Source organism: Antechinus flavipes, chromosome 2 (genome assembly GCF_016432865.1).
Source record: "Antechinus flavipes isolate AdamAnt ecotype Samford, QLD, Australia chromosome 2, AdamAnt_v2, whole genome shotgun sequence".
NCBI classification, from domain to species: Eukaryota; Metazoa; Chordata; class Mammalia; order Dasyuromorphia; family Dasyuridae; genus Antechinus; species Antechinus flavipes.
The window spans coordinates 230,220,278-230,238,288 of record NC_067399.1 but is presented as its reverse complement, the minus strand read 5'-3'; the positions used below and the strand labels follow the sequence as shown (position 1 = coordinate 230,238,288).

The window sequence follows — 18,011 nt, the reverse complement described above, 5'->3', positions numbered from 1 at the left end:
AAATTAGAAGGAAAGCAGGAAACTGAGGGAAATTTTATCATGACTTTCTCTGGCAAAGGCCTTCTTTCTCAAATATATAAAGAACTGAGCCAGACTTATAAAAATATGAGTCATTACATAATTGATAAATAGAGGAGATGTACAGGCAGTTTTTAAAAGAAATCAATTGAAAGTGAAAAAAGGCTCTGTCACTATTGATTAGAGAAGTACAAGTTTTAAAAATCCTGAGATACCTTTTCACACCTATCAGATTAGCTAACATGAACAGAAAAGGAAAGTGACAAATGCTGGAGGAGATGTGGAAAAATTAGTGCAGACACTAATGCATTGTTGGTAGAGTCGTGAACTAATTCAATCATTCTGAAAAACAATTTGGAACTATGACCAAAGGGTTATAAAAATTTGATCTAGCAATGCCACCATTTGGTCTGTATCCTAAAAAAGTCAAAGAAAAGGAAAAAGGACCTTCATGTACAAAATATTTATAGCATTCTTTTTGAGATGACAAAGAATTAGAAATACTGGGATGCCCACAATTGGAAAATGGCTGAACAAGTCGTAGTATATGATTATGATGGAGTACTTTTATGCCATAAGAAATTAAAAATAAGATAGTTTCAGAATAACATGGCAAAGATCCATTTGAGGTGATGCAAATGAAGTGGGCAGAACTAGAACAACACTGTACATAGTAAGAGCAATATTGCAATTATGATCAACTGTAAAATACTTAGTTACTCTGATCAATACAATAATCCAAGATAATTCCAAAGTATCTATGATGAAAAAAATGCTATCAGCTCTAGAGAAATGATAAATTCTGAGTGCAATTTCATTTTATTTTTCTTGTTTTTTTTTTTTTTTTGCAATATGGGTAATGGAAATGTTTTTCACAATTTCACATATATAATGAGTATCATATTGCTTTCCTTTTTAATAGGTGAGAGAATTTGAAATGAAAAAAAAATTTAATTCTAACAAATAAATAATGAATTTAAAGGGAAAATAAAAGCTCAATCCAAGTAACACTTCTCAAGGAAACCTTCTCCAGATGCTCTCAAATGTAAATTCCAGGCTAAATTACTCTGAATCTACTTTGTGTTTTGTAATTAATTTTTTATACATATGTACATGTTATTTCCCTAGAATTATATACAGTGTAATATCTTTGAGGGTTTTATCTTTTTATTCCCATAGTCCAGCACAGTGCCTGTCATAGAGTTGGTATTTAATAAATGTTTGTTGAATGAATCTAATCCCTTGGAGGAGATAAACACTATCTCCTGGAACTCCCCAAAACAGAAAGACTCACCTGTAGTAGTAGAAGGACAAAAAGTTCCATTATTGTAAAGACGACAGCAATCAGACAAAGGTGATAGCCAGTCAATGAAGTCATCCACCCAGGAGGAAGCTGGGATAGCCAGATAGGACCTTAAGAGCAAATGAGACAAGGCAGAAAAGAATGAGACAACAGTGAAATGCTAGATATGCTAGTAAATATTTAGAGGCCTTCTCTCCAGAGGAAAAAATGTACAAACGATATACTCAAATTCAATCTCCATTATTAACACACTTTCTCCATCACTTTCTTTAAGTTTAGACAATTAACAAAAGAATAAATAAAGCCCTAATTTTAGCAGTGGCCAATTTCCAAGGTATAAATGCCCACAATAAAAATTTAACAGTGGGCTCTCAGGAATCAGTTGGAGTTGGAGTTGGTTTCAACATACTTTTGCTTGTAAACTAGGTAAAGTTTCTCTTCACTCTTTCTCCATTTCTCCCTTTTGGCATCCTATACCCTCCAAATATTTAAAATCTTCATGCTCTCTCCCCCTCCCTTTCCATTTATGATGACACACATTATGATGACTTTCTACAAATTACGTTCTGGACCTATCCCTTCAATCAATACAGATCTCCAATTACTTCAAGACATTGCTTAGTGTCTGACAAATTATTCTGGGCAAAGGAATTAATAACTTAAAATGGTTTGCTATGTTATACTTCTATAGTAAAATTTAAAGTTTAACAGGACTATTTATTACATTTTAACCCAAATGTGTGAGTCATAAAGGAATTCTAGGAATCATGAAAGCTAGGGAGTGAGAGTGGGTAGGTATGATAGAACAAAGAGACCTTTGAACTCCCTTCCAATCAGAGCACAGAGGCAGCCCCTTCCTCCTAGGACAGAGGAAGGTAGAGATATAAAGAAGACCTAACTCACAGAATTTCTGAAGTGGGAGGAATTTAGGTGGCAACCTATACCTGAAAAAAATGTTCCCCCTATATCAAACTTGATAAATGATCATTGAGATTCTGCTCCAACATAGGAGTCATTTCTACCTGAGGCAGTCCTTTCTACTCTGAGACAACTCTAACTGTTCTGCTGACATCATACCTAAATTTGCTCCTTTGAAATTTTCACCAATTGCTCTAAATTCTGCCCTCTAGGTGTAAAAAGAGTAGAGTATTATACCTTCTTGCAGAGTAGATGCTTAATAAATATTGATTTTTTTATTGTTGATTAATTAATGTTTTAACCCTTTTTTACAAGACATCTCTTCAAGTACTTGAAGAAAGCTATCATGTTTTCCTGGAGACTTCTCTTTTCCAGGCTACACATCCTTCCCAATTCTTTCAATTTTCATTCAGCAAGGACTCAAGGCCTTTCATCATCCTACTTGACCTCTTTTGCACATTCTCCAATTATCAGTGTCCTCCCTAAACCATGTCGCCTAGAACTGAACACAACATTCCAGATGAAGTCTAAACAGGCAAGAGTACATACAGACAAGGAAGTCTGAAATAAAGGAAGCAAGTAGGAAGAGGAACTGGGATCAAGAGGAGGGAAGCCTGGAGTAAGGGATTATGCTATGAATACTCACTCTTTAGGGAACTCTGTGGCATACTGGATCTTCTGAGTGAGGGAGAAAGTATCGCAGCCAGAACTAGAGCAGATAGCATTCATGCCATCCAAGCTCGAAAAGTTATAGCCAGAAGTGGTCACAAAGTAAACAGGCACTCCAACTTCCAAGTAACGGTTCAGGAACAAGAAGTAATTCAGAAGATATGAATCCTGGGAAAGGTGCAAATTTGTCTTAATGATTCCTTTATAGCTCATATGCCATCACCAAAATTGCATACATATACAAAAATGTACCCATTTTGATACAGATATTTAAGTAAGCATACATTTACATGTATACATGCATGTGCACATACACACAAAATCACAAAGTCGTACTCAGATTTACAACTAGGATCCACTTTTCCACTTTCCTTCCACTCTACTTTCAAACACTGGATCATGAAATTAGTCCTTCCCCTTCCTTTTACAGGTAGAACTCTGAAGGGCAGAAAGATCGAGTTGATCAAAGTTACATAGGTAGTAAGTAGCAAAGTCAGGATTAGAACCCCTATCCTCCCAACAGCAAATCTATTACTTTTTCTACTGTACCATGCTACTTCCCTTAATATGCTCAGGTCCCCAGTGGAATGTAAACCTGAAGGAAGCTGTTTTGTTTTTGTCCTTATAACCCCAACACCTTATAGTAATTATCACTTAAAAGGCATTTGTGGAAATGAAATTAATTAGATCTTCCTTAAATTGAAAAAATAAAAATTTTCCTTGATCTTAGTAGATCTGACTTCTATCTATCTTTTTTGTAATCTCCTTTTTAATAATCATTTCTAGAACTTCTAGAATTAGTGGGCCACATTTATTGCCTCTACTTCTTCACCAAAATTTTTTTCCTTAATTCTCTTGAATCTAGGATTCCCCATTTCTACCATTCCACTGAAACTAAATCAAAGATTACCAATGATGTCTTAATAGATTTAGTGGCTTTTTCTCAGTCCACAAATTCCTTGATTTTCCTGCAGCTTTGGACACCTCTGACTTCTCCTTCTCTTGGCTTCCACAATGCTCTATTTTCCCTCCTTCATTTTCTGTCTCTTTTTCTGTTCTGTCTTCTCCTTTTTGGTCCTCAACTCTGGATAATGGCCAAAGGTTCAGTCTTTAGCCCTTTATTTTTTTTCTCTCTATACTCCTTCCCTGTATTTCCTTTACCTCTTTTCCTCTAATATCTCATCTATCCTCACTACTCCCAGTTTCTACTCTATGTTTGATTTTGTCCTATAGGTCTAGATCTGCATTTCAAACTGCTTTCTGGACATGTCTATCTCCTGTAACCTCAAATTCAACATGTCAGATTCTGAACTTGTCTTTCCCCAAAACTCTACTCTTCCTCCTCACTTCTCAATTTCCATTAATGATAGCAGTAAGCCAATTTCAAAATCCTGGCATAATCTTTTATTTCTTTTTCTCTCGTCTTAAACTATCAGTTCCTAAATCCTACTTATTCTGCCTTCCCAATGTGTCTTGAATCCATTCCCTACTTTCTATTCCCATTTCTACCTCCTTAGATCCAACTCCTAACTGATCCCTTCTGCCTCCAGTATTTCCTATTTAGTTTATTGCTGCCAAATTAATATACCTAAAATACTGTTTTCATCATTTTTCTCCCCTGCTCAAAAATCTTTAATAGCTCCCTTATTACTGACAGGATAAAAATTTAAAATCCTTAGCTTGGCATTCAAGGCTCTAAACTACCTTACCTGCCTTTTCAGTTTGATTTCCCATTAATCTTCTTATCTGAACCTACTCTAGCTAATCTATTGACTGACCTTCAAACATTATATTCCCCAATTTAAAATGTCTCCTTTTTATCTTCCATGAAACCTTCTCAGACTACAGTGACATTTCCTTCCTCCTTTCCATTCTTTTGGCAATGACCACATAGAAGATGTTGCTAAAAAATCATGAAACTGATGTCCTAGATTTAGACCCAGAAGTGACCATGGAGAATGTCTACTCCAACCATTTCATTTGAGAAATGAAGAAACTAAGGCATAGAGGTGAAGCATCTTGCACAAGACCACAAATAGCAAAAGCTGGGATTAAAATCCAGGTCTTCAAACTCCAAATCCAGTGTATTTCCCATTATATCCCTTTACTTCCTCACTTTCAAAAGCTGCATACAAAAATTAGTATCATTGCTTACAGTTAATCACATTTCAACATCAAAATATGCTGCAATATATAGTGACAGATTCAGAGGACCTTGGTTCAAGTCTTTCAGTTCTCTGTATCTAATACTCCTATGATTCTTTGTCATTATCACTTAACATTGTTAATTTTTCATTTATGCTTTCTTCCCACCTAGGTTTAAGCATCTTGAAGTCAGGGATCTATACCTTTTATTCCTTTGTCTACCCCTAGCACAATGTCTTGTACAAACCTGGAGCATAGAAAACATTTGTTGATTGATCTCCTAGAGCAGGGGTTCTTAATCTGGAGTCTGTTAACTTATGTTTTTTAAAAAATATTTGATGACTAGATTTCAATATAATCGATTTCCTTTGTAAGTCTAGGCATTTTATGTATATTTTAAAAAGCCTTATTTTGAGAAGGAATCTATAAGCTTCATCAGACCACTAAAGAAAATCATGATACAAAAGTAATGAACCCCTGTACTAAAGACATTCTCTAGAAACAGAGGAAGTATCAAAGAGAAAATAGTCTAGAAAAACATTCCAAACTTTTTTGATTGCATAGTACTGTCAGTAAAATTTTTAAAAATGAGCACAGTATCCACAATGTGTGCATTTATTTATATTCTGTCTACTTGTTTATAGGTCATATACAGGACTGCTACACTAATAATCATATACATTATACAACCATATATAACTATATATGTATATATATGTATTATATATATAAAACACATATATATATATATGCATTTTAAAAGGATGAGTTAAAAATGAAATAAACACAAGTCAGTAGGGATCCAATAAGGCAGTAACATGGTCAGTCCTTTGTGCTTTAGGAAATATATTTTGACAATTGTGTGGAGAATGGAATGGAGAGGGAAGAGATTGGAGCCAGAGAGACTGACTGAAAAGTTATTGCAATAATCCAGGTGAGAGAAAATAAGAGTTGTGTTGTAGACAAGCCTTACAATTGCTGTTGTAGGAAAAGTATGATTTGACCCATCATCCCACCCTCCTATTGTTTGTTTACCCATTTCTTGGGCTTGGACCGGTGCTTCCACTTTGGAGACCAAATGGCTAGAGGCTGATGAATGGGAACATAGAATGGGGGAGTGGTATATAGTCAAAGCAAGATGATTATCTCACCTCAGGCAGTGCGAGCTCCTGGTCCAACCCCACGTTGATCTGGCACATGAAATAGAGGCTCACACCAAACAGGGCCGTGAATAGTACAAGCTAAATGGAAGAACAGTTACTAAGAATGACAAGAACTTTTCTCTTTGGAGACAACAAAAAAGCTCTTCAGAGTTCCTTGCACATGAGATCCAGAATTATGGGAAAAGGTTTCCTAGAAGTCAGGGAAGGATTTTCCTCAGGGAACTTAAACACTTTCTCTAGTAGCTTAAAACTATCTCCCCAAAGGAGGGGGGAAAATTCACTCTAGCTTTGATGGTATGGAGACTGTGGTGACCTTCTCTGAGCAGAGAAATAACATGGACAAAAAGGGCTTTGTGATGTTTAACATATATTGGACTATTTGCCATCTAGGGAAGGTGGTGGGAGGAAGGGGGGAGGGGAATTGGAACACAAGGTTTTGCAAGGGTTAGTGTTGAAAAATTATGCATGTGACATATTTAACATATATAAGACTGCTTGCTATCTTGGGGGGGGGGTGGAGGGAGGGAGGGGAAAAAACGAAACATAAGCGAGTGCAAGGGATAATGTTGTAAAAAATTACCCTGGCATGGATTCTGTCAATACAAAGTTATTATTAAATAAAATAAAATTTAAATTTAAAAAAAAAGAAAGAAAAATTATGCATGGGTTTTGAAAATAAAAAGCTTTTAAAAAAAAAAAAGGAGGGAACTTTGTGACAGGGTGCCAACATGGGAAGAAACTATTACCTCTCTCTGAGGCCATTCTCCCCAAGACAATGGCTTTTACTGTCCATACCAATGTACAGAACAACACTCTCAAGGGATCATCACCACAGTGCCCATCTCCCAGAACCCAGCTTTCCCTCAACCCCCACACCTAGAACTATTTTTTCCCCAAAGTAAAAAAAAAAAATTCTAGTGTATTACCTCTGAACTGATAAGTACAGAAGCAAAACAGTTCTTGGAAATAGACACTATGGAGGAAATACTTAGGCTGGTTATTATACTGTAGTATTGCTCAAGGATCTCTCATATTTACAAGTTCTGATGAGTCTCAATGGGCAATGTACAGAATGAAGCTAATAAAGCCATAAAATAAGTGAGCCAGTCTAGTATCCAAGATGATGTGTCCTAAAGACAAATATGGCAAATGAGTTGTCCAAGTCTTTTCATTGCATTTTGAGCTGAGATTCTAGGATTCCCAATTGGGCCAGTTCTAAGGAGTTGCCAAAATCTACTCCTCAATCTCTATTCTTATCTGAGACTTAGCATTTCTTTGTCCCTTGGGAACCAGAGCCTATACCAAACCAGTTACTCACAATTCTTCCCCTTATAGCTCACCACAATGACACGGGTGAATCCATGCAGCAAGAAGGGGGCATAAAACTTGCGGAAGAAGCGAAGTAGGAGACTCTCACCATCACCAGAGGGAGGCAATTTCTTGGCCACACAGCAGCAGATGTCCATGCGGGATGCCTAGGAGGGATCAGGGAAGGATCCTCATTAGCACAGGGAGAACAGGGATCTTCAAGGAAACAAGTTCAGTTCTATCAGTATGTCCAAAATAGAATTCAGTATCTTTTCCACCTTAAGCCCACCCTTCTCTCCAACTTTCCCATTTCCTTCCCATCCTTCCAAATCATCCAGGGTCAAAACCTCAGAGTCATTCTTGATTCTCCCCTTTGCCTCATAGACCCATCTCTCATGTAGCTTCTTATCTCTTCTCATACAATCTCCACCCCAATTCAGGACTTCTCTATCAGTTCATTGCAACAGTCTACCAATTGAACTCTGAACTTCCTGTCTCTTCCTTCTTCAATCTCTCTTCACACAGCTGCTAAAATAATCTTCCAAAAGAACAAATCTGACTATGTCACCCCTCTTTTCAAGAAATGTTATTGGTTCCTAATTACTTCTAAGATAAAATACAAACTTCTCAACTTGTCATTTAAAGCCCCTCACAAATGGTCCCCAAGCTGACTTTCCAGGTTTGTTATACCTTATCAGTCCCTGAACTGAATTCCATCTTCTACCCCTCTGCCTTTTATGCACTCTTTTCTCTCCTCTGCCATAACTTCTTTCAAAGTTCAGTTGATATTCCCAATGGGAAGCTTATTCCAATGCCTTCGTTATTAGTATTTATTCGTTCCTCAATTATCACAAATTATCAAATTATCTCTTTAGAATGCGAGCTCTTTGGGGGCAAGAATCATACCTTAACACTGGAAAGAGAATGTATAAATTATCTAATCCATCCCCTTCATTTTATAGATAAGGAAGCTGAGTAACAGAGAGATTACATGTCTTGCCCAGCTTGCATTATCAGCAAGTGTCAGAGGTGGGATTTTAATCTAGGTCTACTCAACTCCAAGTCTGCTATGTCATGCTGTTTCTGTTCTATCTTTGCAGAACCAGCAAGTAGCACAGAGGTGATATGGTTGGGTTGGGTTTCCTTTAGTTTCTGAAGGGAAATTCCTAAAGAATATAGCCTTCTATTTTACTTTAGTCTCTGTATCCCCCAAGGTCTAATATGTATCTGGCACCTATTAAACGCTTAATAAATGTTTATAAACTGATTCTCACCCTTTCCTTCACACTCTGCCCTTACCCCCTTCTCCTGCTTTCTCTTACTATAAGAGATAAAACCACCCCTTAACTACACCCAGAGGTCAATCCCACCTCCACTTCCAAGAACGCCCTACCTCTTGCCTCTTGCTGTCCAGAGAAAGCAAGGCAACAAAAGCTGACATCTGCAGCAAGAAATCAAGGATAATGGCCAAGCCAGCTGTCAAAGCAAAAGTGCGCACAGCTGGCATCCGGGTCAGGGCACCTGGTAGGGGACAAGTTCAAAGTGAGAAGGCAGTGCCATTGAAAGGAGAGGAGAGAGGGGCAGATAGTTGGTACAGTGGAGAGAGCAACAGCCCTAGATCCAAGAGGACTCGAGTTTAGATCCGACCTCAGGCATTTGACACTTACTAGTTATGTGACTCTAAGCAAGTCATTTATACCTGGAAAGGAGATGAGGGAACAATGCTGGAAATGGGGCCAGGAAAAACCCTGGCTGAGCCAGAGGCTAGACAACAGTATAAGGCGCAACTGTGCTCAAAGATAAGATGAAGAATTTGCTAGCATTTAGAACTGTTTTGACTAATTTTCCAGGTCCTCTCAAGGTGTTCTAGCATGGGTCAGGTGACCTCAAGGACTTCACAGAGCTAGAGAATAATAATAAAAATAACTACCGTTAACATAGCCTTCTAAGAATTTTTTAGATCCACCATTTGAGGTATATAACATAAACCTTATTATTAACATTGTATGGTGGAAAGAATATTAAATTTGGAATTTCAGATTCGGGTTCAAACCCTTATTTTGTTACTTAATGATCAGTTTGACTTCAAGTGAGTTACTTCTCCCTGAGCCTCAGTTTCTTCATTCGTATGAAGTTCAACTATATGCCCTTTAAAGTTCCTTCCAATTCTAAATTATGTCTTGATGATGCTTATATTGCAGATGAGGAAATCAAGACACATTGCTATCAATCATTAAAGGTGAGATTTGAATCTAAGTCTCTGTAACATTCCAAAATTTGTGAGATGCAGCCAAAGCAGTATTTAAGGAAAATATATATCTCTAGATACATATAGCAATAAAAGAGAAAAAAACAAATCAATGAATTGAGTGTATAATTAAAAACTGGAAAAACAACAAATTAAAAATCCCCAATTAAATATCAAAATGGGGTAGCTAGATGGCAAAGTGGATAGAATAGCAGCCCTGAAATAAGGAGTACCGGAGTTCAAATTTGGCTCAAACACTTAATAATACTTCCTAGCTGTGTCATCCTGAACAAGTCACACCCCAATTGCCTCACATACAAAAAAAAATTAAACATCAAAATGGAAATTTAAAAAGTAAAAGGGTAGTTTAACAAAATTAAAAGTTTTTTAAATGAGCTAATATTTTAAACTATAAGCTGATTTTATGAAAAACTAATAAAATAGATAAATCATTGCTTAATATGGTTTTTTAAAAAGAGAAGAAAACCAAATTACAAGTATCAAAATTGAAAAGTGTGAATGTACCATCAATGAAGGTGAAATTAAAGCAATTATTAGGAGGCAATTTGTCCAATTACAAGTCAGTAAAATTGACAATCTAAGTGAAATGGATGAATATTTACAAAAATACAAACTGATCAGATTAACAGAAGAGAAGATAAAATACTTTAATAATCTTCTCTTAGGAAAAAAAATTTGAAAAAGCCTAAACCAGGGAGGGTAAAAACAAGAAAAATGCTATAGTCAAATTTCCTTAATGAATATCAATACCAAAAAAAAAAGGTAAGTGAAATACTAGTAAGGAAATTACAGTAATATATCAAAAAGATCATATGTTATGATTAGATGGGATTTATATTAGGAATGCATAACTGATTCAATAGTAGGAAAACTATCAATGTAATTAACTATATTAATAACAAAAGCAACAAAATCAAACAATTGCATCAATAGATTCAAAGAGTTGATGACAAAATATATCACTGATTAAAAACTACTGGAAAGTATCAGAATTAATGGAACCTTTCTTAAAATGATAAGTAACAGCGATCTAAAATGAAGAGCAAGCTTTATAACAGGATAACCTTAAAGCCTTCCCAATAAGATCGGGGGTTAAAACAACAATAGACACTGTCACCAATATTAATCAACATTTTACTAGAAATGCTAGCTATAGCATTAAGACAAGAAAAGAAATTGAAAGAATAAAAATAGGCGATGAGGAAACAAGACTCACTCTTTGAAGATAATATGATAGCATAGTTAGAGAATTCTAGAAAATCAATTTTTAAAAAATAATTGAAAAAATATCAACAGAGGTTTCTGGAAAAATGACAGAAGAGGTCAGAAAATTCCAAGTTCTCTAGATTTCCTCCATAAACAAGACAAAACTGAACCTCAGGCATAGAATAGTAAAAAATAAATGTGAATTGGAACAGAATCATGGTTCTCCTGGAATAATTGAAAAACATCTGAAGAAAGGACCTAGATTTGACTCCTATTGAAATATAGACACATCCAGGCTTATTCCACTGAAATGACTAGCTAGCTCTGGGGCTAGCTTGGTTGAGATATAATCAGCTTCAACTGCAAGAACTTTCTCTTCCCAGATAATGTAGGGAGTCAGATGAGTTGGGGAAGACGGAGGGAACCTTTGCTGATAAGGAACACATCAGGCCCAGCTGTGCTTGACTCCTTCCTTCCCCCCCCCCCAAAAAAAAAAAAGATAACCAATACATACTGGATGAGTACAGAAATAATGGGGCAGAAACATTCTAGGCTGAAGGCACTTACAAGAAGGTAGAGTTCTTGGTTTCAGGCTCCAGGTCAAAGAACTGAAAGAGGACTTGAGCCCAGAGGCACCCCTTTCCCAGAAGATGAGTGGTTACACTGAGGAGTTCTTGTTTAAAAAAAAAAAATGCATGGACAAAGGAGAAAAAAAAAATACCAACTATAGAAAGTTACTATAGAAACAATGGAAGTTCATCTTCAGAGGAGGATACTGAACTAAAAAAAAAACAAAAAAAAAAAAAAACCCTCTTCTACTCCAAAGAGTGACGTTAAATGGTTACCTGTCCAGAAAAATTTCATGGAAGAATTAAAAAACAGAAACAAAAACAAAAACAAAAACAAAACAAAAAAACCTTTAAAATCAAATAAGAGAGATCGAGGAAAAAATGTATAAATAAATAAGAACAATCCAAGAAAAACAAAAAATTATGAAAATAAAGTCAACCAATTAGAAAGGGAATTCAGAGTCTTAAGAAAGAAAATGATTCTTTAAAAATTATAATTAGATAAGGGGAAGCCAGTAAAATCATAAAAGACCAAGAAATAATTTAAAAAATAGAAAGAATGAAAAAAAGAAGAGAACATGACATCTCACAAGAAAAACAATAAATCTGGAGTACAGATCAAAAAGAGAAAACAAGAATAATTAGACTACCTGAAATTATGACCAATATGGTACAATAATGCAAGAAAAAATTAAAGAAAATTATCATGAAAAGTTAGAACAAGAGAAAAAAGTAGAAATAGAAAAAAAAAAATTCAGTGATTATCACCTGAAAGAGGTCCTACAAGGAAAACTTTCAAGAACATCATTGCTAAATTTCAAAATCTCCAGATCAAAGAAAAAATTTTAAAACAGCAACAACAAAATTCAAACATAGTAGAGTCACAGTTAGAATCACACAAGATCTATCAATAGCTACAAGAAAAGATTACAAATCTCAGAATACTTTATGTCAACAATCAAAATAACTAAGGTTGTGGCCAAAAATATTATGGTTAGCAAAATTAAGTATAATAATGAATGGGGAAAAAAGAACACTCAATGAGAATTGGCAGGTTTTCAGGATTTTGTTGCAAACAAACTGAACTTAATAGAAAATTTGACATAAAAGAGCCAACATCAAAGACTAATTTCAAGGGATTCAATAAATAATAATCATTTATGATTTATATGTGGAAATGTAAACCATATGTCTAAGATTTTACTGAATAATTGGGTGGTCCAAAAGAAAGATTGGGATAGAGCTGAGAATGATTCTAAAAAACAAAACCATGTAAGGAAGGATTAAAAAAGGTACAAGAGCAGAACTGACACAGAGGAATTAGATGGGGGAGGAGGGTTGGTTAGTTATGAAATACTATTCACATTGGGAATGCTTAAAAAGGGAATATTACATATATATCTAGAAGAGTATAAAACTCTTCAAATTTTATTTTAAAAAATAAGAGGGGGAGGAGATAGGTTAAGGAAGGTATAACTGGATGTGTAGATTAACAGGAGTGAAATAAGGTATATAGATTAATGGAAAAGGGATAAAGAGAAAGGGAAAGGGTGAAGGGAAAAGATAAGGGAGGTATTCTTGGGGTATTTATAGGGAGGGGTAATAGCAAGGCAAGCTAGCAGGTTGAAATAAAGTAAAAAAAGTTAACAGGGATGAAAAGCAAGAGATATACACAAACACAAGAACAATGATTAGGAATAGAATTTATTAGAAAAAAATAGGGGTAGTAATATCATTGATCTTAAAGTTGAAAAAGATTCAACCAGAAGAAAGAAGTCTACATTATATATCAGCCATATTAATATTGTTTAAGATTATTCATACAACTAGATAGTATAGAGTTGGAATATTGTTATGGTACAGGCAATAATGAGTTGGTGGATTTAGAAAAATATGGAAAGATGCATTGATCTAAAAAAAAGATGTTGTTATCCACCTTCATTGAAACAGGGGACAAATAAACATAGCACAACCTTACATCAATGTACATGAATGTATGTGTGTGTATGATTATGGGTATCTGTGTATATGCATATGTATGTATATGTGTATGTATCTTTATATGTTTATATGTATGTATGCATAAATATGTCTGTCCTTAACTGTAGCCTGCATGAGGGAGATGGGTAGGAAGAAAAGGGAAAAACGAATAAAGTAAAAAGTTCACAGCATAGAACAAAAGAAAATCTACAGAAAGCAAAGATGAATAGTTCTGAATACAATATGTTCTATTATATACATTTTATTGAAATAGAAATTTATTGTTACATATTTTGAATCCTCTCATGTTCTGCTGTGCACATGACAGTTTTTTTCTTTTTCTGTTTTTCTATTTCCTATTTGTTTTAAATGAACACTTTTTTTTAAAAGAAAGAATACCAATTTCTGAAAAATTGAAGAATATAAAACAAAACCAACAAAATCCAGCAGCAAGTGATAGAAAGAGAAATTCAATTTTAAAAAAATTATTAGCAATATAAAATACTTGGGATTATACCTGCCAAGACAATCCCTGGATTATATGAACCCAATTTAAAAAACACTTTTCACATAAATACAAGTTTTAACAATCAGAAAAATATTAATTGCTCATAGATAGACCAAGGAAATATAATAAAGCAACAACCCTACTTATGTTAGTTTACTTATTCCATGCCATACCAATCAAACTACCAAAGAATTATTTTATAGAGCTAGGAAAAAAAGTAACAAAATTTACTTGGAAAAACAAAAGGTCAGGAATATCATTGGGGGGAAAATGTCAAGGAAGAGGCCTCACAGTATCAGATTTCAAACTATATTAAAAAACAGTAAGCATTGGCACAGTGGATAGAGTGTCAGGCCTGGAGTCAAGACAATTCATCTACCTGAGTTCAAATATGACCTCAAATATTTACTAGCTATATGACCCTGGACAAGTCATTTAACTCTGTTTTTCTCTGTTTCTTCATCTCTAAAATGAGCTGAAGTAGGATACAGCAAACCACTTCAGGGTCTTTGCCAAGAAAATCCCAAATGGAGTCACAAAGAATGGGACATGACTGAAAATGACTAAACAATATAATTTGTACTGGCTGAGAAATAGATTGGTAGATCAGTGAAAAAGATTAGGCACATAACTCATAGTAATAAACGACAATAATAATCTAGTGTTTAATAAACCCACAAATCTAAGCTTTAGAGGTAAGATTTACAGTGGTCCTCAAAGTGTAGTCCAAAGAATTGTTGGGGTCTCTGAAACTCTTTCAGAGGGTCTACACATTCAAAATCATTTTTTAGTTCTAATATAGTAAATAGCTATAAATATAATCCATGTGAACAAAAACTCTTTGAACAGATCCTCGATAGTTTTTTTAAACAACATGAAGATACTGATAACAAAAGTTTGAGAACCACTGGAAGAACATTTCACAAAAATTGTTGAGAAAATTGGAAAACAGTATGACGGAGATCAGGATCTTACAACGTATGCCAAGATAAGGTCAAAATGGATAAATGATTTAGACAAAAAGGGTGATTTCATCTGTAAACTAGGGGAGCACAGAAAATATACTTGTCAAATCTATGGATAAGGGAAGAGTTTATTACCAAAAAAAGATAGAAAGGATCATGAGAAGTAAAATAGATCATTTTGATAACATAAAATTTAAAATCTTTGACACACAAAAACTAATACAACCAAAATTGGAAAGAAAGCAGGAAACTGAGAAAAATTTGAAAAATTTTTTCAGCAAGTTTTTTTTCTGATAAAGGCCTCATTTCTCAAATATTTGTGGACTTGAGACAAATTTAAAAAAAAACTATTTCCAGTTGATAAATGATCAAACAATATAAACAGGATGTTTTCAAAAGAAAAAATCAAAGCAAACAATAGTCGCATAAAATATATTCTAAATCCACTACTGATTAGAGAAATGTAAATAAAAAACAACTCTGAGATACCCCCTTATGCTTATAAGATTAGATAATATGATGGAAAAGAAAAATTACAAATGCTAGAGGGAATGTGGGGGAAAATACTAATGTATTGGTGATAGAGTTGTGAATTGGTCCAACCATTCTAGAGAACCATTTTAGTATTTAGATCTATACTCAAAGAGCTATAAAACTGTGTATACACTTTGACCCAGTAATATCACCATCAGCTCTGTATTCTAAAGAGATCAAAGAAAAGGAGAAAGGATCTATATGTACAAAAATATTTGTAGCAGTTCTTTTTGTGGTGGCAAAAAACTAGAAATGAAGGGATGCTCATCAATTGGTGAATGGCTAAACAAGATGTAGTATATGATTCTGGTAAAATACTACTGTGATTTAAGATAGGCAGGATGCTTTCAAAAAAATCTTGTAAGACTTACATATGAACTAATGCAAAATGAACTGAACTGAATCAGGAGAATGAAGTAACAGCAGTATTGGAAGGATGATCAACTACAAAATGATTAAATATTTTCAGCATCATAATAAAATAAGACAATTCTGAAGGACTTATGATGAAAAATGCTTTTCATTTCCAGAGAAAGAAGGGATAGAGTCTGAATGTAGATCAAAGCATACTTTTTTAAAACTTTCTTTTCTGGATTTTCTTTCACATGACTAATATAAAAAAATATTCTGCATGATTGCACATATTTAATTCACATCAAATTATTTGCCTTTTTAAGGAGTGAAGAGGATTTAGAATTCAAAAATTTTAAAAAACCAATGTTTAAAAAATTTTGCATGTAATTAGAAAAAATAATTTTTTAAAAGAAATGAATAGGGTGATAGTTTCAGAAAAATCTGAGAATACCCATATGAGCCATTTCAAAGTGATATGATCAGAATCAGAAGAACTTTATACATAGTAATTGCAATATTACAATGATCCAAGATAATTTCAAGAGACCTATGATGAAAAATGCTGTCCATCTCAGAGAGAGAAGTGATGAACTGTGAATGCAGATTAAAGCTTTTTTTTTTTTTAACTTCCTCTATTTATGTTGTTTTATTTTGTTTATGCCTTGGTGGGAAGGAGGGGAGGTTGTAACATGGCTGGCTAATATGGAAATATGTTTTTCATAACCTCACATGTATAACTGATATCAAATTGTTTGCATTCTCAGGGAGGAGTAAAAGACAGAAAGAAAGGAAAGAATTTGGAACTCCAAAATTTTAGAAATAATTGTTTAAAAGTTTGATTATATATAATTGGGAAATATTTAATAAAATCAATAAAAATAAATGGAAAAAATGCAGAATTTATGTCTCTGGACTTCAAAGCTAGGTCTCTTTTTAGTGTATCCTACTGCCTTTCCCCAAAAAGGGAAACTATACTATTAATCATTTCTTTTGTCTTCTACCTGCAGATGCTGCTCTCGCCTACAGTTCCTGAGTCCTTAAATACAACTTCATACCTGTTAGCAGGAATACCACAGACACAATAAAAGCACAGAATGTTAGAGATAAAAAAGGGGGGAAGTGGAAGGAAAGGGACAAAACATTTATAAAGCACCTAATATGTGCCAAGCATTGTACTAAGTACTTTACCAAGAAGGCCTGTAGGGATCATTTTATCTAACTCCTTCATTTTATAGATGGAGAAACAGACTATAAACCGGAGAATTGATTTTTCCAAAGCTTTAAAGTTAGTGAATAGAAGAGTCTCACCTAAGAAGAAACAGACGGCCTCAGACAGACTGCAAAGGAGCATGCTGGGAGCTACACTTCCCAAGACTCGTCCAATATGCATCTCCCGTTGTTCCCCTGGGAGACGTGGCAACCTCTGAAAGGAATAAAAAAAAAGGACAAAATAATGTTTTTTTATGCACAGATCATGGTCATGTCATGCTTCTATCCTAAAATCATCAATGGCTCCTTCTTGAAGACCAAGTACATTTGCCGACCATTCCAGGTCTTTTATAATTCAGCCTTATCTCAGATTACTCTCCTTAATGCACTCTCTGGTCTGGCTAAACTGGATTATTATCTATCCTGTTAGGACACATAAGTTCCTACCCATGCTATACTCCCTACTTGACATGCCTCCCACTTCCTCTTCTCCATACTTTAAAGCCTAATTCAAATGCAACCTATGCAATGAAACCATCCTTGACCTTTCCCCTCCTCTAACTGCTTATGATTTTCCCCTCAGACTTCATATATACCATATATGAAACGTCTACACATTACTTTGTTTTACAGCCTTCACTATACTTATAGCTGGAGCTTTTTGTATTTATGTCTTAATCCTTTCTTCTACCATAAACCCCACAAGAGCAAAATCTGTACCTTACTTAAATCTGTATCCCCTCTACCAAACTTTGCTGTACTACCATGCACAGATCACGGACCTCAGATGGGCTTTAAAAATGTACTACCTGTCTCTTTCCCTCACACACAGGCTAAGAGGCTCCTCTGCTTAAACCATCAGCATCTTCAAACCATGAATCAATTGCCACCAT

At 34.7% G+C, this 18,011-nt stretch overlaps 1 protein-coding gene across 1 annotated transcript in view; it reads right to left on the bottom strand.

Moving 5' to 3' along the window:
- NPC1L1 (NPC1 like intracellular cholesterol transporter 1) overlaps positions 1 to 18,011 on the bottom strand; it is a 48,508-nt gene that overhangs the window by 19,466 nt on the left and 11,031 nt on the right. The window contains 6 exon segments of the mRNA XM_051976443.1: positions 1,313 to 1,431; positions 2,886 to 3,076; positions 6,205 to 6,294; positions 7,557 to 7,691; positions 8,918 to 9,045; positions 17,218 to 17,332. Of these exon segments, the coding sequence (XP_051832403.1) occupies positions 1,313 to 1,431; positions 2,886 to 3,076; positions 6,205 to 6,294; positions 7,557 to 7,691; positions 8,918 to 9,045; positions 17,218 to 17,332 (778 nt within the window).